General features: G+C 36.3%; 1 protein-coding gene across 5 annotated transcripts in view; it reads left to right on the top strand.

Moving 5' to 3' along the window:
* The window catches only part of SNX14 (sorting nexin 14), a 75,497-nt gene that overhangs the window by 32,480 nt on the left and 16,531 nt on the right, over positions 1-26,486 (top strand). For 4 of the 5 annotated variants that reach the window (XM_057738117.1, XM_057738119.1, XM_057738116.1 and 1 more), the window contains exons 9-18: positions 314-389; positions 2,193-2,237; positions 2,338-2,418; positions 2,514-2,628; positions 7,942-8,097; positions 8,458-8,582; positions 9,302-9,360; positions 12,905-12,931; positions 14,790-14,922; positions 21,341-21,542. In XM_057738117.1, the coding sequence (XP_057594100.1) occupies positions 314-389; positions 2,193-2,237; positions 2,338-2,418; positions 2,514-2,628; positions 7,942-8,097; positions 8,458-8,582; positions 9,302-9,360; positions 12,905-12,931; positions 14,790-14,922; positions 21,341-21,542 (1,019 nt within the window). The remainder of the gene's footprint in view (positions 1-313; positions 390-2,192; positions 2,238-2,337; positions 2,419-2,513; positions 2,629-7,941; positions 8,098-8,457; positions 8,583-9,301; positions 9,361-12,904; positions 12,932-14,789; positions 14,923-21,340; positions 21,543-26,486) is intronic. The other variant, XM_057738118.1, reaches the window with a different exon arrangement.

The following is a 26,486-nucleotide window of genomic DNA, read 5'->3' as shown; positions in this document are numbered from 1 at the left end:
CTATTACAAGTATTAGTTTTACATATTAATTTATTTTATGTAAAATTTTAATATTCTGAGGTGGTGTTTTTCTAAAGTGCACTCAAGTTCCTCCTGCTTAGGAAATGCTTTCTTCCTCATAAATAGTATTCTCTTTTAGCCAGTTAAGGACTCCAGGTATGGTCAGTGAACCAGTAGCGTGAGCATTACTTGGGGGCTTGTTAGAGGTGGCAGAATCTCAGGGCATACCCCAGACCTACTGAATATTAACAAGATTCCCAGGTAAGAACTGATGTTAATTACTAAATATGTATAATATTGTTCCTTTTTCCAGATCCCTAACCTTACTTTTAAGAGAGATTCTTTCTGGTTCAGTGTTCCTCCCTTCTTTGGATTTCCTAGCTGATCCAGTAAGATGTAAAATTTTTTTCTTTAATTGTGATAAGATACATATAACATTACCATCTTAAATGTTTTTATATGTACAGTTCAGTGGTATTAAGTACATTTGTATTGTTGAGCAACCACCACCATTACCTATCTCCAGAACTCTTTTTTTGTCTTGTAAAACTGAAACTCTATACCCATGTAACAGTAATTCTCCATTCCTCCTAGCCCCTGGCAGCTCTACTTCCTGACTGTACTTTCTGTCTCTATGAATTTGACTACTCTGGTTACTTCATATTAGTGGAATGATGCAGTATTTGGCTTATTTTACTTAGCATAATATCCTCAGGGTTCATCCGAGATGTAGCATATATCAGAATTCCCTTCTTTTTCAAGGCTGAGTGATATTTCACATTTTGTTTATTCATTCATCTATTGATGGAAACTTGAATTGCTTTCACTTTTTTTTTCTTTAAAGCTCTTTATTGCAATATAATTGCTTTACACTGTTGTGCCAGTTCTTGAGGTACACCAAAGTGAATCAGCTGTATTTATACATATATCCCCATATCCACTCCCTCCCTATCCTGACCCTCTAAGGCATCACCCATCATTGAGTCGATATCCCTGTGTTATGCAGCAACTTCCCACTAGCTATCTGTTTTGCATTTGGTAATGTATATATGTCAGTGCTACTCTCTCACTTCGTCCCAGCTTCCCCTTTGCCACCCCCTGCCAATGCCATGTCCTAAAGTCTGTTTTCTACATCTGCATCTTTATTCTTGCCCTGTCACTGGGTTCATCAGAACCATTTTTTTAGATTCCATATATATGAGTTAGCACATTGTATTTGTTTTTCTCTTTCTGGCTTACTTCACTCTGTATGACAGTCTCTAGGTCCATCCACCTCATTGCAAATAACTCCATTTCGTTCCTTTTTATGGCTGAGTAATATTCCATTATATGTATGTGCCACATCTTCTTTATCCATTCATCAATTGTTGGGCATTTAGGTTGCTTCCATGTCCTGGCTATTGTAAATAGTGCTGCAATCAACATTATGGTACATGTTTCTTTTTGGATGATGGTTTTCTCTGGGTATATGCCCAGTAGTGGGATTGCTGGGTCATATGTTAGTTCCATTTTTAGTTTTTTAAGGAACCTCCAAACTGTTTTCCATAGTGGCTGTACCAACTTACATTCCCACCAACAGTGCAGGAGAGTTCCCTTTTCTCCACGCCCTCTCCAGCATTTATTGTTTCTAGATGTTTTGATGATGGCCATTCTGACCGGTGTGAGGTGATACCTCATTGTGGCTTTTACTTGCATTTCTCTAATGATTGCTGATGTTCAGCATCTTTTCATGTATTTGTTAGCCATCTGCGTGTCTTCTTTGGAGAAATGTCTATTTAGGTCTTCCACCCATTTGTGGATTGGTTTATTTGCTTTTTTGGTATTAAGCTGCATGAGCTACTTGTGTATTTTGGAGATTAATCCTTTTTCAGTTGCTTCGTTGGCAAATTGGCAAATATTGTCTGCTTTCACTTTTGACCCAGTAAGAGTTTGAAGAAATAGGAATAATTTGTAAACGTTCTGAATGCCAAAGTCAGAATAACTTTTCTTTTCCCATTTTCACAAAAGTTGAGAACTCTGTATTGTAAATTTTTTAGAAGTCCTCTGTATTACATAATTGCAGGTGCTTTGCCACTGCTCCATTTGTTTCTTCATTTTTCCAGAAACTTTCATAATATGATAAAAGCTTTGAGAATTCTGGGCAGAATACAGTAATGAAATTATTTTGATCTATGTTTATTATTTTCCATTAGGATACCGTGAATCATTTGCTTATCATTTTCATAGACGACAGTCCAGTGAGTATTGAACATGTTAGAAAATACTTCAGATTGCATTGAATTTTGATTCATACCTATAAAATCAAATAACGTCACTGAATTAATTCTCTCTTCAAAGCCTGAAAAAGCGACTGAACCACCTTCCCCTTTGGTTCCATTCTTGCAGAAATTTGCAGAACCTAGAAATAAAAAACCATCTGTAAGTATTTTCAGCAATAACATATTACTTTTGATATAAACAATTTTGTCATGTATTTATATAGCTCTTACTCTTCCTCCCATATTGTATTCAAGGTACTGAAGTTAGAATTGAAGCAAATCAGAGAGCAACAAGATCTCTTATTTCGGTTTATGAACTTTCTGAAACAAGAAGGAGCGGTGCATGTGTTGCAGATTTGTCTGACTGTGGGTGAGGTTTACCTGTGTACTTTACTAAAATCATTGTTAAACTTTGTCACATATTTGACTATTTAGATCAGATGTAGCTGTCATCTGTTATTATACTAAATTTCATTTACTAGATATTCTGAAGAGTACCTGTGAGTTATCTTTCAAGTGTCCACTCCTTTCCACATTGGGACATAACCTATAACTGCCTTCAACCAAATCCTCCTGGCAGAAAAAAAACTTTTGAAAATTCAGAATAATGAAAATATATTAAAGACCCAGTCATTAGCATTTTGTCACCGTTTTTGCTAAGGATTATTTTGATTAAATAATAAAATATAAAAATGTTTAATTTTGACTAGAAGTTGTATAACGTCTTGCGTTATTGGATTTAGAGACACTGTTTGGACTCTCTGTGAACTAATCTAATAAAAAATAAAATAAAATATAACTTTCTGAAAATTGAGGTATAAGTTACACAGTGAAACTCATAGGACTTAAATACACAGTTTAATCAGTTTTGACAAATCTGTGCTCTGAATAACCTACACCTTTATTAAGATAAAGAACATTTCCATCACCCTAGAAAGTTCGCTTAGGGCCCTTCCCAAATGATCTACCCCTGCTGCCACTCCTGCCAAAGCAATCACTGATCTTATTTCTCTCACCACAGATTAGTTTTGCCTGTACAATTTCCTTATATAAATGGAATCTCATCGTATGTATTCTTTTGTGCCTGGCTTCATTGATGGAAGATAATGCTTCTTAAGATTGAATCATATTCTTGTATAGATTGCTCCTTTTTATTGCTAAGTAGTATTCTTTTGTATGAGGGTACCACACTTTCTTTATTCATTCGCCTTGTAGATGGCTATCTGGACTGCTTCCACTTTTGGGCTGTTAAGCTGCTATGCACATTCTTGTACAGTGCTTTCTGTTGGCTTATATATAACTAGAAGTAGAATTTCTGGGTCACAGGGTAGATATATGTTTAATTTTATAAGAAGCTGCCAAATTGTTTTACAGAATGGTTTTACTATTTTAGTCCACCAGCAATGTAAGAGAGTTCTGGTTGTGCCACATCTTTATCAAAATTCGGTGGTGTTTATCTTTTTAATTTTAGCCATTTTAATTGGTGTATGGTGGAAATTTTAATTTGCATTTCTCTAATGACTAGAGGAGTTGAACACTTTATCGTCTGCTTATTGGCCATTTCAGTATCTTTATGTGAAGTTATTGTCTTTTGCCTATTTTTTATTGAATTGTTTTTCTTTGTGTCATTAAATTATAGTAGTTTTTTTTTTAAGATTTTGTGTGTGTGAGATGGGGGGGGCATTTTTAAAGTCTTTATTGAATTTGTTGCAATATTGCTTCTGTTTTACGTCTTGGGTTTTTGACCGCAAGGCATGTGGGATCCTAGCTTCCTGACCAGGGACTGAACCTGCACGCCCTGCTTTGGAAAACAAAGTCTTAACCACTGGACCGCCAGGGAAGTCCCTATAGTAGTTCTTTATATATTCTAGATACGAGGTTTTTTTTTTTTTTGACAGATTTAAGTATTATGAATATTTTCTTCCAGACTATGGCTTGTGTTTTCATCTTCTAAATAGTCTCTTGATGAGCGGAACTTTGAAATTTTGATGAGATTCAGTGTATCAGTTTTTAATTTTATGGTTCGTGCTTTCTGAGACTTCCATAAGAGATCTTTGCCTATCCTAAGTCAAGGTGATATTTGCCTGCTTTTCTCTAGGTATGTTATAGTATTATATTTTATATACAAGTTTGTGGTCTATCTGGAAACAATTTTTAGGTTGGTATTAGGTAGTGGTGGAGGTTTGTTTTTCTTCTGTATGGATATCCATTTTTCCAATATCCATTTTTTAAAAAAAATATTTATTTTATTTATTTACTTATGGCTGCATTGGGTCTTTGTTACTGCACACAGGCTTTCTCTAGTTGTGGCCTGTGGGGGCTGCTCTTCATTGCGATGCACACGCTTCTCATTGTGGTGGCTTCTCTTGTTGCAGAGCATGGGCTTTAGGCGTGTGGGTTTCAGAATTTGCAGCACATCAGCTCAGTAGTTGTGGCTTGCAGGCTCTAGAGTGCAGGCTCAGTAGTTGTGGCCCATGAGCTTAGCTGCTCTGCGGCATGTGGGATCTTCCTGGCCCAGGGCTCGAACCTGTGTCTCCTGCATTGGCAGGCAGATTCTTTTTTTTTTTTAATTAATTAACTAATTTATTTAATTGGCTGTGTTGGGTCTTTTTTGCTGTGTGCAGGCTTTCTTTTCAGTTGCAGTGAGTGGGGGCTACTCTTCATTGTGGTGCGAGGGCTCCTCATTGCCGTGGCTTCTCTTGTTGAAGAGCACAGGCTCTAGGTGCGTGGGCTTCAGTAGTTGCAGCACGTGGGCTCAATAGTTGTGGCTCACAGGCTCTAAAGCACAGGCTCAGTAGTTGTGGCTCACAGGCTTAGTTTCTCTGCGGCATGTGCGATCTTCCTGGAGCAGGGATTGAACCCGTGTCCCCTGCATTGGCAGGTGGATTCTCAACCACTGCGCCACCTAGGAAGTCCCCTGGCAGATTCTTAACCACTGCGCCACTAGGGAAGCCCCCAGTATCCATTTTTTTGAGGAGACATTTCTTTCCCATCTTGGATTACTTGGGTATCTTTGACAAAGCATCTGACCATATATGTGTGGTTCTTTTCTGGATTATGTTCTTTTCCATTGATCCATATGTCTACTTTTTCAGCCAAAACTACAGTCTTGATTACTTTGACTATGTAGTAAGTCTTGAGATTAGGTGGTTTAAGGCCTCCCACTTAGTTCTTTTTTAAGATTGTTTTAGCTATTTTAGGTTCTTTGCATTTCTATATAAATTTTAGAATCAGATTGCCAATCTTCCCCATCCCCCTACCCCGTGATACACATAATCTGCTTGAATGTTTTGATTGGGGTTGCATTGAATCTATTGATCAACTTGGGGAGTAATGACATCTCAACAGTATTTAGATTTCCAATGCATGAACAGGGCATTTTTGTTTGTTTGTTTTTATTGGCTGCATTGGATCTTCGTTGCTGCACACGGGCTTTCTCTAGTTTCAGCGAGCGGGGGCTACTCTTCATTGTGGTGCGCAGGCTCCTCACTGTAGTGGCTTCTCTTGTTGTGGAGCACGGGCCCTAGGTGCATGGGCTCAATAGTTGTGGCTCATGGGCTCTAGAGCACAGGCTCAATAGTTGTGGCACATGGGCTTAGTAGCTCTGTGGCATGTGGAATCTTCCCAGAGCAGGGCTCGAACCCGTGTCCCCTGCATTGGCAGGTGGATTCTTTACCACTGCGCCACCTAGGAAGTCCAGGGCATATGTTTTAATTCCTTTCAGTCTTAATTTCTCTCCATAAAATGTTTTTTAGTTGTCACTGTGGATCTTTGTTTTTGGATTTATTTGCATGTGTTATTTAAAATAATTTTTCAAATTGTTTGTTGTTAATATACAGAAATAGAATTGATTTCTTGCATATTGACTTTGTGTCATGTAACATTGATAAATTTTATTAGTTTTAGTAGCTTTTTTTGTAGATTTCCTTAGAATTTTCTGCACATACACTCATGTCATCTGTGAATACACAGTTTTGTTTTTCCTTTGTAATGTTTATGTCTTTTATTTCTTTTTCTTGACCCTACTGTAATGGCTAGGACCTTCACTACAATGCTAAATTGAAGTGGTGAGACCTGATATCTTTGCCTTAGGGGGAAATCATTTAGTGTTATATCATTATGTATAATATTAGTCTGGGTTTTTTTTTTTGTAGATCTTCTTTTCTAGATTGAGAATATTTCCTTCTGTTTATAGTTTGCTGAGAATTTTTCTCATGAATAGACAGTGGATTTTAAAAATGCTTTTAGTGCATCTCAGCAACCTATTTGGTCACCAGATTATTCCTGTCATTCTTTTACTATGGAGCTGTAGTGATGTCCCCTCTTTATTGGTAATTTGTACTTTCTTTTTTCTTAATCTGTATTGCTAGTGGTTTATAAAATTTTGAAATATTTTTGATTTGCTAATTTTTAGCTTTCATGTTTGTTATTTCCTTTCTTCTACTTACCTTGAGTTTAGTTTGTACTTCTGGTTTCTTAAGGTGAAAGCATTGATGGTTAATTTGTATAAGTAAATTCTCTTAACTTTTGTTGGTCTGAAAAGGTGCTATTTTTGTATTCATTTTGAAAGGATACTTTCACCAAATATAGAATTTTAGGTTGATGGTTTCTCTTTCACCATTCTAAGTCATTCTTCCATTGTCTTTTGAACGGCACTGTTGTTTCTAAGGAGAAATTAGCTTCCTTTTTTTTTTTTTTTTTTGCTTCCATTCTTATGTTTGTTCCCCTGTATGTATGTCCCTTTTCTTCCTGATTGGTTTTGCAGTTTTCTCTTTATTTTGGTGTTTTAGCAATTTGACTGTATAGTTAAATTGACCATGTAGCTTTAAATTTGACAATTTGACTGTGTAGTTTTAAAAAATTTTATTCTGCTTGGATTTTACTAAGAGTCTTGAATGTTGGCATTTTTCATTATTTTGAAAATTCTTGGCTGTTATCTCTTCAAGTAGTCTACCTTATTTTCTCTCTCCTTTCTTTTTGAGACTCCAATTATATGAATTTGCTGTCAACCCAAAGATCTTATATGTTCTGTTCCAGTTTTTTTCTTTTTTAAAAAACTCCTTCCTTACCTTTCTGTGTTTCAGTTTGGATAATTAAGAATTGAGGGGCAAGCTCCGTATTACCTCTTGTGATAAAAAAAAAAGAAGACAGTCAATATTTTGGCTTTCCTAATGCTATCCTCTGTCATTTTAGAAAAAAAAAAAAGATTGATTTGTTCAGACTCTGAACTCCATCACTAGTCTGCAGCCTTCACGAAGGAAAAAAGTATTGTTTAAAAACATTGGGACAAAAAAAAAGCCTTAGTTTTCACTGTTATTTAGTGAATCAGATTTCAAAATATTAAAGACCCCTGGTGTAAGAAATTAATCCAATATGTTCTTTAAAGAGAATTTTACAAGTGTGTTTATTATTCTACATTTTAGAAAATTTGTATTGCTATGGAAATATTTACACATTTTATATTTGTATATAAAATATTTCATTGACTGAGCTTCTGTTTCATCTGAGTAGTTGTTTTACTCCCAATTAAATCTTTTTAAAAAACTTAAAATGATGAGTAGATTGCTCATAATTGCTGCTTTTAATATTGATTACAATTAGACTTGGGAATGTGAAGTTTTCACTGAATAGTTTTATTCTGTGAAGATAATTCTTTTTTTTTTATTCTTTCCAAATTTGCTAGAGGAATTCAATGACAGAATTTTGCAACCAGAGTTATCAAATGATGAAATGCTGTCTCTTCATGAAGAGTTGCAAAAGATTTATAAAACATATTGTTTGGATGAAAGTATTGACAAAATTCGATTTGATCCCTTTATTGTAGAAGAGATTCAAAAAAGTAAGTAAAAGATGAGGATGAATTCTGTAGCTCTTTTACTCTTTTCAGAATTTTCTCATGTATTTCCTGCTTATTGCAACAGCTGTGTGAGATACACAGGCAGGCATTATCCTGTTTTACTAACAAGATGAAAGCTTTGATGAAGAAACTTATCCACAATTCACATAACTTATACTTGCCAGAACTGGAGCTTGGTTGTTCTAATTCCTCATTCTATAGTGATCTGCACCTTACAGTGGAATTTCTGCACAGCAGTTTTAGTATTGTTTGTATGCTCTTTCACTGTAATGAATTTTAAACTAATATATAATGTATTTATGCTTTTCATAAACAGTTTTTGCAATATAATTTTTTTAACAGTTGCTGAAGGCCCCTATATAGATGTTGTGAAACTTCAGACTATGAGATGTCTTTTTGAAGCATATGAACATGTACTTTCTCTCTTGGAAAATGTGTTTACTCCTATGTTTTGCCACAGCGATGAGGTAAGTCAAAATATGAATCTTGTTTGAAGACTTTTCTTCAAAATTTATTAGTGGCTTTGATAGCATTACGTAAGTAATTCAAATAACAAAAAAATAAAACATGGTTAATTAAGAAAATGAAACTGTTTTCCACTGTGTAACAATAGAGATTAGAAGCTGATTATAAAAACAGTTCTTAATACCAAAATCATGTTTGTATATATGTGACTAGAAGATTGTGACCAAATTGGTCTATCTGATTTGACACATGCCTGAGTGGCTTTGTAGTGGTGATGCAGAGACCCCATTCTTCTTCTTCTTCTTTTTTATTTTTTTGAAATTTATTTATTGGGCTGCACTGCATCTTAGTTGCAGCATGCAGGATCTTTGTTGTAGCATGCGGGATCTTTGTTGCAGCATGAAGGATCTTTAGTTGTGGCATGCAGAATCTAGTTCCCTGACCAGGGATTGAACCCGGGCCCCCTCCGTTGGGAACTTGGAGTCTTAACCACTGGACCACCAGGGAAGTCCCCCATTCTTCTTGTATGTCCGTTATTTACAGACTTGTGGAAATCAAGTGGCTTGAATACCTCCATTTGCAAATATCTTAATCCTTACTCTCTTTGACAGTGGTTGTATTCACTTGACTTAAGTAATGTTTTCTTTAAGCTCAAAAGGAGTAAGGTAAAGTAGCATGTTTCAATATCAAATGGTTTAATAAATCATAATTATTTTTTAAGTATTTCAGACAACTTTTAAGAGGTGCAGAATCACCAACACGTAATTCAAAATTCAACAGGTAGGTATATTCAATCATATATATGGGGTTTTTTTTTTGTTCTTGTTGATGCTAGTCATTCTGTGATAGCATCATTATCTTTATTAGCTATTTGTCTTTGAATCTGTGGTTTCATTGCTACGTAAGTAGACAAGATATTTTACTAAGGAATTGTAGAACTATACTACATATAATAATGTAAAAATGCCTGACATTCTTCCAGAAAAATTTAATAAGATACACACCATTGCCTTGTTTATCTCATAATTAATATGTATTAGTGCTTGATCACCTGCTTTTTTGGAGACTATGGACTGCATGCATAATTGAAATTCACAAATAAAACTCAGTTTTAGAAAGTAGTTTGTTTTTTCCCAGAGAGTGCTGTTTATTAGAGAGTACCCACTGGTTACAAAAAGTGGGTACTTTTCCCTTTCCCTTCGTGACTTTCTGGAAATGTAAATGTGCAGTTAAATGACCTTAAGAATGGCAACAGAAGAGAGATGCTTTATCCATTTATAAGCTGGATAATTAATCTCTTGATTTGTCCCTTACATTGTTATATGTACAAAGTTGACACAGATGTCAAATCTATAAATCTATAGAATTTATATTCACATTACTCTCAACACCTTTCAGTTTGAGCAAGGATCTAATAATAAATAAATTGGAGATGTGGTACAAAGAGAGAAGTAGATCAGAAAATGGAGTTATTTTAAAAATAGATAGTACAAGGAAAAATGTGAAAACCTTAGCCATGGGGAGAATGTAGTATATATTTTGGTATAATCAAGGGTTATAGAAATAGTTTTGAATTTTTTTGAATGTCAAATATTAATTTTTACATAATGTCTCAATGTAAGTAGTATACATGTAATAATTTTTCTGAAAAGTGGGACATATCTTTATGCTTCTTTGTTAAAATGTTACTCCTTTACTTTTTCCGAAGAATTCATAAATTGCAGCCATGAAACAGGTAACTTATTTAACAAAAATTCCATCCATGCTATTTAAAATAGCATTCTGTTTATCCTCACAAAGTAGTGTTCTAAATTTCTTACAAGGAACCTAATTAAATAACTCTGGTCCATTTCCTTTGTGTCTTTTATTTTTTTTAATCTGCCTGGAGGTGTGGCATGACTCAGCCAACTGGATGCAATGTGAACCTCTACTGAGAGCAGTGGGATTGGAGGGGAGGGCTGTCAGCTGCAGTGGAATCCCTTCTTTGGGTCAGCATTCTTAGCTTCCTAACTGTCTTCTCAGCTTTCACCAGGCACCTACCAATACAAAGTAGCACCTACCAATACAAAGTAGCACCTACCAGTACAGAGTAGCACCTACCAGTACAGAGTAGCACCTACCAATACGAAGTAGCAGCATATTCCCAGTCATCTCTGAACAAGTCAGTCCTAACTGTATGTGAATAAGAAACCACTATGGGCTATTCCGGGGGCAAACTTTCCTCTCTTTCCATGACTTAACATCCATTTCTGCCCAATTCAGCCCCTCTCCATAGTCATTACTATTAGTTTCTTATGTATCTAGTTTCTTAAAGCATACACAGCAAGTTAATACAATTGTTTGCCTTTCCCCTTCTCAACCAGAAACCCCATGTGCAATAGATGCTGTTGTACAGATAACAGTGAATTTGATTATTCCATAGGAAGTGTCCATCTTTACTGCTGCATAGTAGTGCCTTCTATGAATATTGGGGTTTCCATCATTTGTAATTATATAGATTTCCCCTGCTATCTAAAAGTAGAGTATGCCTCTGAAATCTTTCGTAAGCTGAAATGGCATAAAGTGAAGTAATTATATGACACATCTTGCTAACAGAGGCATAAAATGGGGTAAAACACAGATCCTCACAGACAGTTCAAAGCGATGGCTCTTGATGCTGAGATGCCAAGTGTAGTTCCCAGGGAAGGAGCTTGGTGGTGCCACTCCCACTGTCCAGACATGCTGCCTCTAATTTACATTTGCTAAGGTTGATTTTGTGTGCAGTGTTCTGGTGCCTATACAGTCCGGGAAGCACCACCACCACCATGGTTCCTTAATGTTCTTACAAAGTCAGTTCCCACTCCTGGTAACCACTGATCAAATTTTTGTTTTTCTAGTTTTGTGTTTTCCAGAACATACAATGTGTTTTTTGGCACAATATCTGACGTTTGTTCACATTAATGGCTCGGTAGTTCTTTTATTGTCAGCATTGCATTGTATCAGTGTATCACTTTATTTTAAAATATACCCATTGAAAGATAATTTGGGTTGTTTATAATTATTGGAGATTATGAGTAAAGCCACTATAAACATTCATAAATAAATAAATAAATAAATAAATAAATAAATAAATAAAATAGCATTCTGTACCCACTCCACACACCTTCTTTCATTTGAATACTTTTTTAAGACTTTTATCGAATTTCCCAGCATCACTTGGGAAGCAGGTGGAATTTGTCCCTGCTTGTGGACTTAGGATGTTTGGAGTCGCATACTGATAGTTAGCTTAATGAAACTCCTGTGTAGGACTACTTAAGAGGAAGTGGGTCCTTGATCTTATAAGCCTGCTGAGTAGCTAAATGTAAGTTGGGGTCATAACCTCAGAGATGGAAAGCTTTCTTTGCCACTTTGAGAACACCTAGTGAGTTGTCTTCAACATATTTAAGGCACTAATTTTGCTGCCTTTAGAATGTAAAATTAATAGGAAGAAAATATGGGTTGTTTTCATTCTGGGTACTGATTATAGTCTTTTAAAGTATGTTTTTCTTTATATTGACCTAACATTAGCTATCAGTCTTGTCAGGACTCTGCTTCTGTGATACTTGATTCATTTATGCATATATCAATAGAATAAGTAAAAGCCATTCTTAACATTCTTTCATTGAAAATTTAGAATAGCATTGCTAATTTGCTGTTAGATGACTTAAAATATGTAAAATGTTTATTCATATATTTTATGTCTACATTCTATTTAATTGCCTTTTAAAAGTAAAATGTTAATACATGTTAATGTTAATCTACTGTTCTGTTTCATTCCATGCTTAAAGCATAACTTAAAAAAATATTTAGGGATCTTTTCTTAACTTTGCTTCTTAGCTTAAGACATAACTTTGAAAAACACTCAAACTAAAAATGTGTGGAGTGTGCACAATTATATCTAATATAGACATGAATTCCGTATTGCAAAAAAGACAAGTTTGTTTTCCTTGCCAACTTTTTGGTGGCTTAGTCTCTGAATATTTTCCACTGTATCAAGCAAATGGTTTGCCTAAATGAGGGCAAAAAATACAAAATTAATTCCTGACATATTGAGTTTTTAAGAACTTTTTAAAAAATTATCTGGAATTCAGACCCCAACCCCCCCAAAGTAGCCATTGTGTTTGTTTCTCTTTCCTTTATCATATTATTCATAAGAATTCCTTTCCTTTGTGAAGATGAATGCTATCCATCTGCTTAACTTTTAAAGCGTTTAAATTTTGTTTTATGTTCTAAAGAGAAACTTGTTTAATATCTGGGCTTTCTCTTTCTCTTTTCCTTGTATAATTTCACATACCTGTTATTGCAGAGGTAGCCTAAGTTTGGATGATTTTCGGTAAGTCTTGAGACAGCATGTGATTCTTTTCTGTATAAGTTATCTGTTTAACTCCAATTACTGCTTTTATATCAACTATTTGGGATATCCTTTTTTTTTTTTTTTTTGGCCATACTGTGCAGCTTACAGGATCTTAGTTCCCTGACCAGAGATTGAATCCAGTCCATGGCAGTGAAAGCCCTGAATCCTAACCACTAGGCCACCAGGGAACTCCCTGGGGTATCCTTTTAAGATTAACCTCTAGTTTGATTCTAGATGTCTCCTTTTTGAAATAGCATCATATATGTCTTCATAAAATAAAAATGTCAGTATAAAATAAAATGAAAAAGCCAGTATTTAGCTTTTTAAGGCTATTGACTTTTTTTTTTTTTGGTTATTGATCTTGCTAAATTTCTTTTACAATTATTTGCTTAAAGAACTTTTTTTTTGATATTAGATTTATTATTTACTTTCAATATTTCTGGGCTTAATCACAAGTGAAATATTTTAAAAATATGTCATATTTCACAAAGCCCAGTTGTTTAATAATCTGTCTAGGTCCTAGAGACTAGCATAATCTATCCATATTCTAGAGATTTTAATAATATTTTGTAAACATTTTCATATTTGGTTTTGGGAACATTTCTTCTATCAGAGAAAGTTGTGTTTACAATCCTGGATTTTTTAAAAACACTGATTGCACGCTTGTTTAAATAAAATAATATTCTAGTAAGTATCCTTTTTACTACTAGTACTTATTATTAGAGTTTTTCCAGTTTTAAAATGTTTGATTTATTCCTTGGACATGTATAAAATGCACATATCACTAATACACCTGGTGCATTTGAAACTTGATCAGTTTACTTTTATTTCTGTAATTGTTGCATTTTTTTATAAATAGATTTTCTTGTAGAAATAATAGCTATTCATTAAGTTAGGCATTCAAAACCAACTTTCTTGAATTTTAAAGTAGACATTTTTATTTGGACATCTGTTGTAAGGGCAGTATTACACAGTGAGCATGTGTTTTAAATTGGATAAAAGTTATGGTTTTATTTTTTGAAACATGGGGCAGTAGGTTGTAATGGAGGAAATTTTTACTGCTTTTCAGCATATTTTTGTTGTTGCTTTTCAGCTATTTCTGTTTTTAGAAATTCACTTTTGAAAAAAATTACAAAACCATTATTTAGTATGTATGGCAGAGCAGACTTCTTCCTTAGGCTACGTCTGCTTTTATCCTTGTGTTCATTGCTAACCCTTCCCTTTGGCATTTTATCTTTTCTGGTTATTACATTGAAGTTATGTGTGGTGCATTTTATACTTCATTCTTCTTTTGAGTGTTTGTATAGTAAGAAAGTCAAAGAAAATTTTCATTCATTTTCAGCATGTTTTAAGCTCCATCTGAAAATGAAGTACTGAGAAGATCATAGTTTTTTTTTCTGTTACACTGTACTTTTTTAGTAGTACAGTACAGTTTGAGTAGGATAGTCTATTTTGAACCTTGGCCTTACCACATTTTTAATGTTATTTCAAAAAAGGTATGGCAGTAAGAAATATGTACCACTAGGGGGCTCTCATCTTTTACTCTTTTTAGTTCAGTTAATTTTTTAAGGGTAAATAGTAGTGAAAGTCAAATGTTTGTGAATAAATATTGTCCTATTTATTCATCCCTTCAAATTTAAACTTTAAACGTTCTGTCACTTTTGGCTATTGAGATGTTGAGACTTACTGTGTGACTGAGATTTGCAAAAAGTTATGTTTAGCTATACCTTCAGTTTACCCTTTTTGCAACTATTTTTATTATTGTTTATAGTAAACTGGACTGTTATGGTAATGTAATAATTTGCTGTGTTCTTGGTCCATCTTGTTCTATATTTAGGAGCACACAGAAGAGAGGAGAATCATTTGGAATCAGCCGAATAGGTAGCAAAATTAAAGGAGTCTTCAAGAGCACCACCATGGAGGGAGCTATGCTACCTAATTATGGCTTAGCTGAAGGTGAAGATGACTTTGTAAGTAAAAATTCTTGAATTTGATGTATGTATAATTTCAGACTTAAAGTGGCGTAAAAAATTGGATGTGCTCACTTGTTATTGTCCCTCTTTTTTATCTTACTCCTTACTTCAGGTTTTATGTTTCCCATTCTTTCCTTTTAGTTATAGTTTCATGGTGCTAATATAATTTTTAAAATTCCTGAGCACTAAGTTACTGCTTACTAAGGCCAGAATGGTTTCTGTTAAGCTAATGTACTTCTAATAGTGAAACAATTTACCATGTTTTTTTTTCCTTTTTTAATATTTATTTATTTATTTATTGGCTGTGTTGGGTCTTCACTGCTGCACATGAGCTTTCTCTAGTTGCGGCGAGTGGGGGCTACTCTTCGTTGTGGTGTGTGGGCTTCTCATTGTGGTGGTTTCTCTTGTTGCAGAGCATGGGCTCTAGGCGTGCGGGCTTCAGTATTTTCAGCACACAGGCTTGGCAGTTGTGGCTCGCGGGCTCTAGAGCGCAGGCTCAGCAATTGCGGCGCACGGGCTTAGTTGCTCTGTGGCATGTGGGATCGAACTCGTGTTCTCTGCATTGACAGGTGGATTCTTAACCACTGTGCCACAGGGAAGTCCAATTTACCATGTTTTGATTGAGATTTTACTTCTATCTTGATCTTATCTCTTTCTAACCATGTAGCCAGGCACATGAACTTGTGCTCCTAGATGTACTGCCTAACCCCGTGATAGTCAGACTGTGATCTGTGGATCAACAGCATCAGCATTACCTTGGAGCTTGTTATCAGTACAGAATATCAGGCTTCATTCTAGACCTACTGAATCATAATTTACATTTTAACAAGATCCCAGTTGATTTATAAGCACATTACACCGTCCATGCTACTTTATTTCTCTGTCTTTTCACATGATGTTTTGCTTGAAATGCCTTTTTCCCCCTTTATTTACCTAGAACATTCATACGTATCTTTCAGAATCTAGTTGCTTCACATACGCCCTTACCTGAGTCCTCAAGCAGAACTGAACATTCCCTCCTTTGTTGCTTCGGTTAGATCATATGTTACAACATATACCATGTTGTGTTTGAAATTATGATTTTTTTTCCCCCCGACCACGCTGCAGCTTGCCAGATCTTAGTTCCCCTACCAGGGATCGAACCCGGGCCCCGGCAGCGAAAGCGCCAAGTCCAACCACTGGACCGCTAGGGAATTCCCTGGAATTATGATTTAATTTATGTATTTGAAAATATGTTTGATTGTCTTTCCTACCATTTAGTGAGTTCTATAAAGACAGATATTGTCTCATTTGTGCTTTGCATTTGTTTAACAAATCTTTATTGAACAGAGATCCTGGACCTTCATTTTGCCTTTTAAAATCTCTGAGCACTGGAGATGAAAAGGTGATTAAGATCTAAACTTTGCTCTTAAGAAATTTACTATCCTGGGTATAAAAGGGATGAATATTAGTGACTGGATTGGTCATCACCAAGAAGAAGCAATTGGGGAGAGAAGAGTAAATAAACCCATTTTTCCTCTTTACCCCTTCCTTTCAACCTTTGTCCCTTTGCACTGATGAATTGTTAAAAAGATTCACTCATTCGTCACAATAATTTTAATGGAAGAAAATTGTATTTAATCCTTTTTTTTTTCTTTTTAGATAATCCAAATACAGCACTTTTTTTTTCTCTCTTTATGCCTGTATATTTCTCTAAGAGTATGGGTAGAAGAAAGATAGTAGACCAGGGGAGGTAGTCTTTTAAAAAAATGATGCCTATGGTTTTAGATTTTAAACATATTATAGTCTCAATTTTTTAATAATATAGAAAAGTAGAAAAAAATTTAAAATACAACCCATGATTCTACCACCCAGTAACGACTTCTGTTAACATTCTGGTGATTCTGTTTTTTAAAAATATCTTTCCCCTTCCCACCCCCATATATTAGGCTATATATAGATTGCTATCCTGCTTTCTCCCCCTTAATATAACAAAATATAACTTCAATATAGCTTAATATAACAAAAGATTATATTAATTTAAACATGTAACTTTTTAAATATAACATATAAGTTATATGTATAACTTAATATAACAAAATATAACTTAAATGTAACTTAATATAACAAAAGCATTTACCCATGTTATTGTGGACTTTTCAAAACATAATTTTTTGGGTGAAGATGTACTTTTTATTTTTTCTCCTTCCCAGTTACTTGAAATACAAGCTATAGTTTTGCTTCAAGAATAGGTGTCTATCTTTAAAAAGCTGAGAAAGTTTGTTCTGTTTTGTAGTGGCCCAAGGAGGAAGGAAATTCTTTTTTCTTTTTTTCTTTTTTATTGAAGTGTAATTTTTTGTTTGTTTTAATTTTTATGGGAGTGTGGTTGCTTTACAATGTTGTGTTAGTTTCAGGTGTACAGCAAAGTGAATCACTTATACATCCGCCTATATCCACTGCTTTGGTTTTTTTTTTTTAGATTCTTTTCCCATATGGGCCATTACAGAGTATTGAGTAGAGTCCCCTGTGCTGCACAGAAGTTCTTATTAGTTACCTAGTATATAGTATACCTTGTATATAGTAGTGTGTATATGTCAGTCTCAGTCTCCCAGTTTATCCCTCCTCCCCACCACCTTATCCCCTGGTAGCCATAAGCTTGTTTTCTACATCCATGACTCTTCTGTAAATAAATTCATTTGTTCATTTTTTATTTTTATTTTTTTTTTTAGTTTACACATATATGTGATTTCATAGGATATTTGTCTTTCTGTGTCTGACTTGACTTCACTCAATATGACAGTCTCTAGGTCCATCCATGTTGCTACAAATGATGTTATCGTTTTCTTTTTTATGGCTGGATAATAAATATTCCACTGTTTATATGTACCACATCTTTATGCATTCCTCTGCTGGTGGACATTTAGGTTGCTTCCATGTCCTGGCTCTTATAAATAGTGCTGCAGTGAACATTGGGTGTATGTATCTTTTGGAATTATGTTTTTCTCTGGGTATATGCCCAGGCATGGGATTGCTGGATCATACGGTAGTTCTATTTTTAGTTTTTTAAGGAGCCTCCATACTGTTCTCCGTAGTGGCTGTACCAATTTACATTCCCGCCAGCAGTGTAGGAGGGTTCCCTTTTCTTCACAGCCTCCCCAGCATTTTATTGTTTGTAGATTTTTAAAATAAACTTATTTATTTGTTTATTTGTTTGTTTATTTATTTATTGGCTGTGTTGGGTGTTTTTTGCTGTGCACGGGCTTTCTTTAGTGTGGGCTACTCTTTGTTGTGGTGCGTGGGCTCCTCATTGCCGTGGCTTCTCTTTTTGCAGAGCACGGGCTCTAGGCACGTGGGCTTCAGTCGTTGCAGCACATGGGCTCAATAGTTGTGGCTCACGGGCTCTAAAGCGCAGGCTCAATAGTTGTGGCGCACGGGCTTTGTTGCTCCGCGGCATGTGGAATCTTCCTGGAGCAGGGATTGAACCCGTGTCCCCTGCATTGGCAGGCAGACTCTCAGCCACTGCGCCACCTAGGAAGCCCCTGTAGATTTTTTTGATGCTGGCCCATTCTGACTGGTATGAGGCGACATCTCATTGTAGTTTCAGTTTGCATTTCTCTAATAATTAGTGATATTGAGCATCTTTCCATGTACTTTTTGGCCATCTGTATGTCTTCTTTGGAGAAATGTCTCTTTAGATCTTCTGCCTATTTTTTGATTGGATCATTTGGGATTTTGGGTTTTTTTTTTTGATATTGAGCTGCATGAGCTGTTTGTATATTTTGGAGATTAATTGCTGTCGGTTGCTTTGTTTGCACATATTTTCTCCCATTCTGAGGGTTGTCTTGGAAATTCTTGATTGGAAGCAGATAGTAATAAGGGAAAGTAGGGTAAGAGGGCAAACTAATCACTAATACTCTAAAGAGAAAAGACAGGAGGTGGATAGGGTATTAGCCCAGACCAAGATAGTGCCGCTTAGGATTTGTGGGTACTGTGCTTATTCTGAACTGTGGGACCTCAGGGAAATCTCTTTTGTCTTGTTTAGGAAGTGTATGAGAAAGGGAAATTGCCAGTCTCACTACCAGGGCTACAGTGGTATGTGATCCAAAATTGAGACCTGGAAGACTTTTTTTTTTTAGAAAAATGATCACCTTGATGTGATCGTTTGGTAGTAGTACCTCTTTGCTCTTTGCTCTGTGAGCTTGGGTAAATTGCTTAGTTTTATTTTGATTTAATTTCCTCACATGTGAAATGCAGATAATAGTAGAGGATTAAGCTTATAGACAGAGGATTAAGCAAGTAATATACATGAAGTACTTAGAACAGTGCCTAGCACAGAGTAAGCGCAGTAAGTACTATACAGTGTTATAATATCATCAAATAAATTATACCTTAAATTAGCATGTGTATACTGGCCCGGGAACCAAAGTCTGCTGTATAAGATTGGGTCTCTCTGAAAATGCATTTCTGTCCAAGTTCAGAAGTGATTTACAAAGAAACTTCTGGAGCGTAATTTACCCACTGGTAAATTGGCAGTTGTCTCCGCATAGGAAAAGATAGTAATGAGTTACATTAGTATTTCTCAAGGAAATAGGGGAACATCTCTTTGCCTTTTATCCTCTGCCCCTTTTACTCTCCACCTTCTTTGTAGAGGGAGCATCTGTTTGAAAATGAAAAAGTGCATGGTTTTCCTTTTTATAAAATTTTAGTTATATTCTTTAAATAATACTGAAGGAGTCCCTGAAAATTCTTAGAGAAGTATTGCCCTAGAGATTTCCGTTTCCTTTTTTGATATAAACACCATTTAAATGGTAACAGTAATAAAATGTAAAACTTTGTCCTTTGTTTTTTTGTTGATATGTTTTTGTTGCTAAGAATTTTATTCTCCCATTTTGTTTCTTAGATTGATTTTGTGGAACTTCTTTTTATTTAAGAATATCCCATTTTTTGGCTTTTAGTCAGCTTGTTAAACAAATATTCTATCCCTTTCTGATTCATTTTATCATTTCTTTTCAGAAGCCAAATCTATTAACAAAATTACAGTTGTAATAACCATGGACAATGCTGCCCTGTACCTCAGATGAGTGGGTGTTTCCCTCACACATGCTTCTCTGTTTTTCTTCCACATTTGTAAGGAGATAGCCTTGTCCCAGAAAGGCAAAAAACAACATTTATTATCTATTTTTATAGTTTCATTTTTTTAGGCCTGGAAGACTTCTCTGTTTTCAGCAGAGCATTAAGGAGTCTTCCTAATATCAGTCTTACTAGGGACGAGAGAAAGCCATTTTAGGACGGGAACAGAAAAAGGGATCATTGCCCAGGGTCTTTGTGGGGGAGGAAAAAAGTTCCCTTAGAAGAGAGGTGGCTACCAGGTGTGAGAAGAGAGTAGAACAGAGAGTGAAGGTAGGAATGCTAGAATTCTGAAAAAAAATACTTCTCCACTACTTGCTTGCTTTGACCAGACTGTTCAGAATTTTCTTAAGTGCTACAGCCTTTGACTTGTTTCCTTAAAAACATGTGTTCAGGGTGGTTGTGTTTTATCTGTAAAATTTTGTCCCCCTTAACATGAATCAGAGATGTCTAGGTGATGGGGTGTTATAATGTGTCAGTTCAGAGATTCTTTTCCGATTTAATGAAGTACAGACATTTCCCCCTCCTTCTTCCTGCATGTTTATTTCTAGAACATGTTTAACACTGCTTTTTAAAAATAATTGTTCTTCAAGTAAGACTTTAAAGAATATTTATATTATTAAAATTTTAGAAGTCAGGGGATGAAAAAACAGTCTTAACTCTTTACAGGTGGGTCCCTTTCAGACCTTTTTTCTAATTTTATATTATTTAATGCTGCAGTGAATCTGTTTATACTTGTGCTTTTTCACAGTTTAAAAAAATTTATTTAAAATAAATACTTTCATTAGAATAAGTTCCCAGAAATGGAATTACTTGGTTGAAACTGTTTTATGGCTTCTTCTGTTGATATTTACATATTGCCAAAATGCTTTCTGAAAGGATTGCACTGGTATATCTTGTAACCAACAACATATTATATATTCAGTTTATCTGTGCAATTTCCATCAGCAGCTGTTTTCATAAAATTTTACATTCCTAAACAAAAGATATCAATACAGTAATTTCTACTTATTACCAAAGTTAAATATTTTTCTGTATTTGTGTATTTTTAATATCTTTTCTAGTAATTGCTAAAGTGTCTGTTTTCTATTAATTTTCATATATAGGTGATGTAGCAAAACCTGGAGTTGATGCTAGTAACTTGTTATAGTTTTTTTATCTTCACATTTTCTGTAGAAAATTTATCAATTTTAAAAGTATTAAAAATTATAGACATTATATGGGCATATTACTTTATAGTTGCATCTCATATGGTATAAGTCTAAAGGTCCTGGAAATATTACATTTTTGCCTGATGATCTTTTTCCAGATTGAAGAAGGTATTGTTGTAATGGAAGATGATTCTCCAGTGGAAGCTGTGAACACACCTAATACTCCTCGAAACCTTGCTGCATGGAAAATTAGCATTCCATATGTAGACTTTTTTGAAGATACCTCCTCTGAAAGGAAGGAGAAAAAGGAGAGAATACCAGTGTTTTGTATTGATGTTGAAAGAAATGATAGAAGAGCAGGTATTAACATTGTTAATGCATGTAGCACTATATCAGGTATTAAACCAATGTAATTTAGACAGCCTTTCCCGCCTCCATTGTTGTGGGCTAATAATAATTGATAAAAATATGTTCAAACACAGCTTTACAAGTTTTCTTGTGGGTTGTTGTAGAGACAGGTCAGTAGCATACATAGTGGATAAAGAGTCACCCTGAGCTTTGCCCCAGAGAGGGGTAGTCTGTATAAGCAAAAACACATCCAAGCTGTGCACGTTTTGGGAATGATGAGCAGAAAAATAAAGTTGGTCTCAGGAAAGAGTGAACAATCTGTGAGGAAAGAAGGAAAAAAGTGGCTGTGTTAGGAAATGGTTTTGAGAGAGGAGTGATGAAGTGATAGAATGAAGGTCAGTGCTAATATTCCCCTTATTTATTTTTCAATAAGTATTAGGTATTTGATTTTTCTCAGAAGCTAATCTGATTTCATACATAGGAACATAAAGCATAGGAATGGAGAAGGAAGAATGCTCAGAGTAGCTAGCAGTGATATTCCCTACTGCAGCTGAGTATCAGGCAGGATCTTGTTCACTCCAGTTCTGAGTCAGTGCTACTTGATTTTGCTGTAACTTCTGTTATCTTGCTAGTTGCTGTTCTATCTCAGCAGTTTAATAAGTGTACTGAAAAACTTTTGTTGATAGTAGAGTTTGATTTCAACTTCAAACATAGTTTTCTTTGCATCTTTTGTCTGCTGTTTTTACTGACCGGAGTTTTAAGTGTTAGAAAAAAATGGAAAGGAATATCCTAGTTAGGGCTTCCTAGGTGGCGCAGTGGTTAAGAATCTGCCTGCCAATGCAGGGGACATGGGTTCGATCCCTGCTCCAGGAAGATCCCACATGCCGCGGAGCAACTAAGCCCGTGCGCCACAACTGTTGAGCCTGTGCTTTAGAGCCCGTGAGCCACAACTACTGAGCCCATGTGCTGCAACTACTGAAGCCCATGCGCCTAGAGCCTGTGCTCTGCAACAAGAGAAGCCACGGCAATGAGGAGCCCGTGCACCACAATGAAGAGTAGCCCCCACTCGCCGCAACTAAAGAAAGCCCGCACACAGCAAAAAAGACCCAACACAACCAATAAAATGAATGAATAAATAAATAAATAAATAAATTTATTAAAAAAAAAAAAAAAGGAATATCCTAGTTAGTTTCTGTGTTCACCTCCTTGCTGTGCCTAGTACTTAAAACCAGGCTCTTGCCACACTGTTCTTGGCTCTCGGAAAATTATTTAAAACGTTTGATGATTCAGATATATATCCTGATCAGTATAAATAAATTGCTTTTTATTGAGGTATAATTGACATACACTATTACGTTAGTTCTTGGTGTTCAGTATAGTAATTCTCCACCTGTATGCATTGTAAAACGGTCACCGCAATAAGTCTGGTTACCATCCTTCACCATACAAAGTTAGTACAGTATTATTAACTGTGTCCCCCATGCTGTACTTTACATCCCTGTGACTTATTTATTTTATAACCGGAAGTTTGTCACTTCTTAATCCCCTTCACCCATTTTGTCCTCCCCCTCTGGCAACCACCAACTTGGTCTCTGTGTGAGTCTGGGTTTTATTTCGGTTTGTTTGGTTTTCTAGATTCCACATATAAGTGAAATCACATGGTATTTGTCTTTCTTTAACTTACTTCACTCAGGTTAATACCCTCTAGGTCCATCCATGTTGTTGCAAATGGAAAGATTTCATTCTTTTTTATGGCTGAGTAGTATTTGATTGTATACATATACCACATCTTCTTTATCTATTCATCTGTTGATGGTTACAGAGGAAACAAGTTAGGTTGTTTCCACATCTTGGCTATTGTAAATAATACTGCAGTGAACATAGGGGAGCTTAAAAAATGATTTACATATATCATCCTATGTATATAACAGTCTACTTTAAATTGATAGCAACTTAAATTTGAACACATTTGAAAATTCTAGATTTTTACTTCCTCCCCCACATTTTATGTTTTTGGTTTCCATTTTACCTCTTTTTATTTTGTTTTCCTTAAATTATTATAGCTTTAGATAATTTTACTACTTTTGTCTTTTAACCTTCATAATACCTTTATAAGTGATTAATCCATTACCTTTAGTACATATTTACTTTTTCTAGTGAAATTTTTACATTATGTTTTCTTGTTATTAATTGGGTCATTTCTTTTCAGCTTAAAGAATTCTCTTTAATATTTCCTACAAGGCCGGTTTAGTAGTGATGAATTTTTAAACTTTTGCTTGTCTGGAAAACTCTGTATCTCCTTCAAATCAAAATAATAACCTTGTTAGGTATATTTTCTTGGTTGGAAGTTTTTTCCTTCTAGAGTTTTGAATATGTCATACCATTCCTTTCTAGCCTGCAAAGTTTCTGCTGAGAAATCTGTTAATAGCCTTATGGGGTTTCCCTTGTATGTAACAGTTTTCCTCTTGCTGCTTTTAAGATTCTCTATCTTTAACATTTTAATTTAATGTGTTTTAGTGTGGGTCTCTTTGGGTTCATCTCTTTTGGGACTCTCTGGGCTTCTTGGACTTGGATGTCTGTTTCCTTCCTTAGGTTAAGGAAGTTTTCATCCATTATTTCTTCAGATAACTTTTGTGTCCCTTTTTCTTTTCTCCTTTTGGGACCTCTCTAATGCAAGTGTTATTTCACTTGATGTTATCCTATAGGTAACATAAGTTATCTTCATTTTTTAAAATTCTTTTTTCTTTCTGCTGCTCTGAGTTTCATTGCTTTGCCTTCCTGCTTGTTGATCTGTTCTTTGCTTCATCCAGTCTGATGTTGAATCCCTCTAGGATATTTATTTTTCAGTTTAGTTATTGTATTTTTCAGCTCTGGGACTTCTGTTTGGTACTTTCTTATAATTTCTCTCTCTTTGTTGAAAGTCTCACTGTGTTCATCTATTCTTCTCCCAAGTTTGATTACCATTTTTATGACCATTACTTAAAATTTTTTATTGGGTAGATTACTTATCTCTGTATCAATCTGAAATATTTGTCTCATGCTTTTGTTTGGAACTTATTTCTCTGCTTCCTCATTTTACTTGACCCTGTGTTTTACTTGACTTCCTGTGTATTAGAAACAGCTGCCTTCCTCAGTCTTGAAGAGTGGTCTGTATAGGTGATTAGCCTTCTCATTCAACCTTGCCCTAGCTCTTGTTTGTCTCTTGAACCTTTGTGATTGTCTAAACTGCCTGATTTATTCTTTTTTCTTTTAAATAAATTTAATTAATTAACTACTGTATTTATTTATTGGCTGTGTTGCATCTGCATTGCTGTGCTCAAGCTTTCTCTAGTTGTGATGAGTGGGGGCTACTCTTTGTTGCGGTGCGCGAGGGCTTCTCAGTTCTTGTGGAGCATGGGCTCTAGGCGCGTGGTCTTCAGTAGTTGTGGCTCAAGGGCTCTAGCGTGCAGACTAAATAGTTGTGGTGCATAGGCTTAATTGCTCCACTGCACGTAGGATCTTCCCAGCCCAGGGATCGAACCTGTGTCTCCTGCATTGGCAGGCAGATTCTTAACCACTGCGCCACCAAGGAAGTCCCTGCCTGATATGTTCTTGATGGGTCCCTTTTATTGAGGGTGTGCCAAGACCTGTCAGTGCTCCAAGAGGAAGGAATCTCATTTAGTACCTGATTTCAGGCTGACCAGAAGACAGACGCTTAGGCAGCAGCTTTTAAAATAGGCAGATACATATAGTCCTGTGGGGCCACAGTTGAAATCCCTACCTGCCTCCATCCCAGGAGATCTGGAGGTGTCCTCTGGATGCACAGTTGCTCCAGACGAGTGTTCTGAGAGTTCTCATTGAGCTGTAGTGAGGCCAAGGGGATATGCAGGAATGGTGTCTTCCTGCTTAGGTTTTCTGAGTAGTCTCCTTAGTTCTTAGATATGTGGGAAACCTGAAACCTGTCCCTCAGGCTGAAGCTCCAAGCTAAGTAAATAGGCCTTTTCACAGGAAGACTGGAGTTTTATTTAGTCTGTTGTCTGTGCAGTGCCCTGAGGGGTAGTGTGCCTTTCCAAGAACCATCTTTCCAATTCTCACAGTCCCATGGAGCTCAATATCGCCAGCTCCCTTAGCCACCAAGGCCACGTGATCAAGGGGTGGCCTGTGGAGCTTGCACACACCTGCTGGCTTCAGGAGGGCAGCTGGTGGGTGTAGGGGACAGGGCGTGCTGGCCAGCATCAGAAAGTCAATGGGAAGGTGTCTGGGCTGTGTGTGCCCGCAGGTTTCAGCAGTGCCGTGAGAGAATGCCTCGCCTGTGCGAGTAAGCTGGCTTTAGGCTGGGAGCGGAAGAATGCTGCAGCCGCTCCTGCTTGCCAGCCACGGCCAGGGAGCGGGGCAGCGGAGGTGGGGGGGGGGGGGTTGCTGCGGCTGCCTCTGTTCTCCAGCTTTAGTAAGGCGGTGGAATAGTACTGCGACCACTTAGCCTCGTCTTAGCAAGGCTGCAAGAGGGTGCCATTTCCAAGCTTGTGTGCCTGTGCTAGCAGGGCAGGCGGGGAGTGCAATAATGGCATCTCCCCCTGCCTGTGTCTTGGGAGAGTTTCAGCTGTCCCCTGCCCCTCCAGCAGATGCTTTTGGATTAGCAAATGAGTCTGCTTACATGTAGGCTAGGCGCTTTTCAAACTTCACTTTTTGCTGGGGCTTGGGGCGAGTGAGACCCTGCAGGAACTTTTTAAAAGGGGAATCTCAGTTTCCTCTAGCACTTTGGGTTCCTTGAGTGTCAGTCCCATTGGTTTTCTAAGCCAGGCATTTTGGGGGGCTCACCTCTCCTGGTGCAGATCCCAGGGATTGGGGTGCCTGTTGTGGGGCACCAACTTCCAAGCTTCTCTGGGAGAAGCACCAGACTGCTGAGATCTCTCTCTATTGTGTGTTGCTATGCTGGAGATAAGGTTTTGGTCAAGATTGTGTCTCTGCCTTGCTTAC

This window comes from Hippopotamus amphibius, chromosome 6 (assembly GCF_030028045.1).
Source record: "Hippopotamus amphibius kiboko isolate mHipAmp2 chromosome 6, mHipAmp2.hap2, whole genome shotgun sequence".
Lineage (NCBI taxonomy): Eukaryota > Metazoa > Chordata > Mammalia > Artiodactyla > Hippopotamidae > Hippopotamus > Hippopotamus amphibius.
The sequence above is the reverse complement of the archived record's forward strand: the minus strand, read 5'-3'. Positions and strand labels throughout refer to the sequence as shown.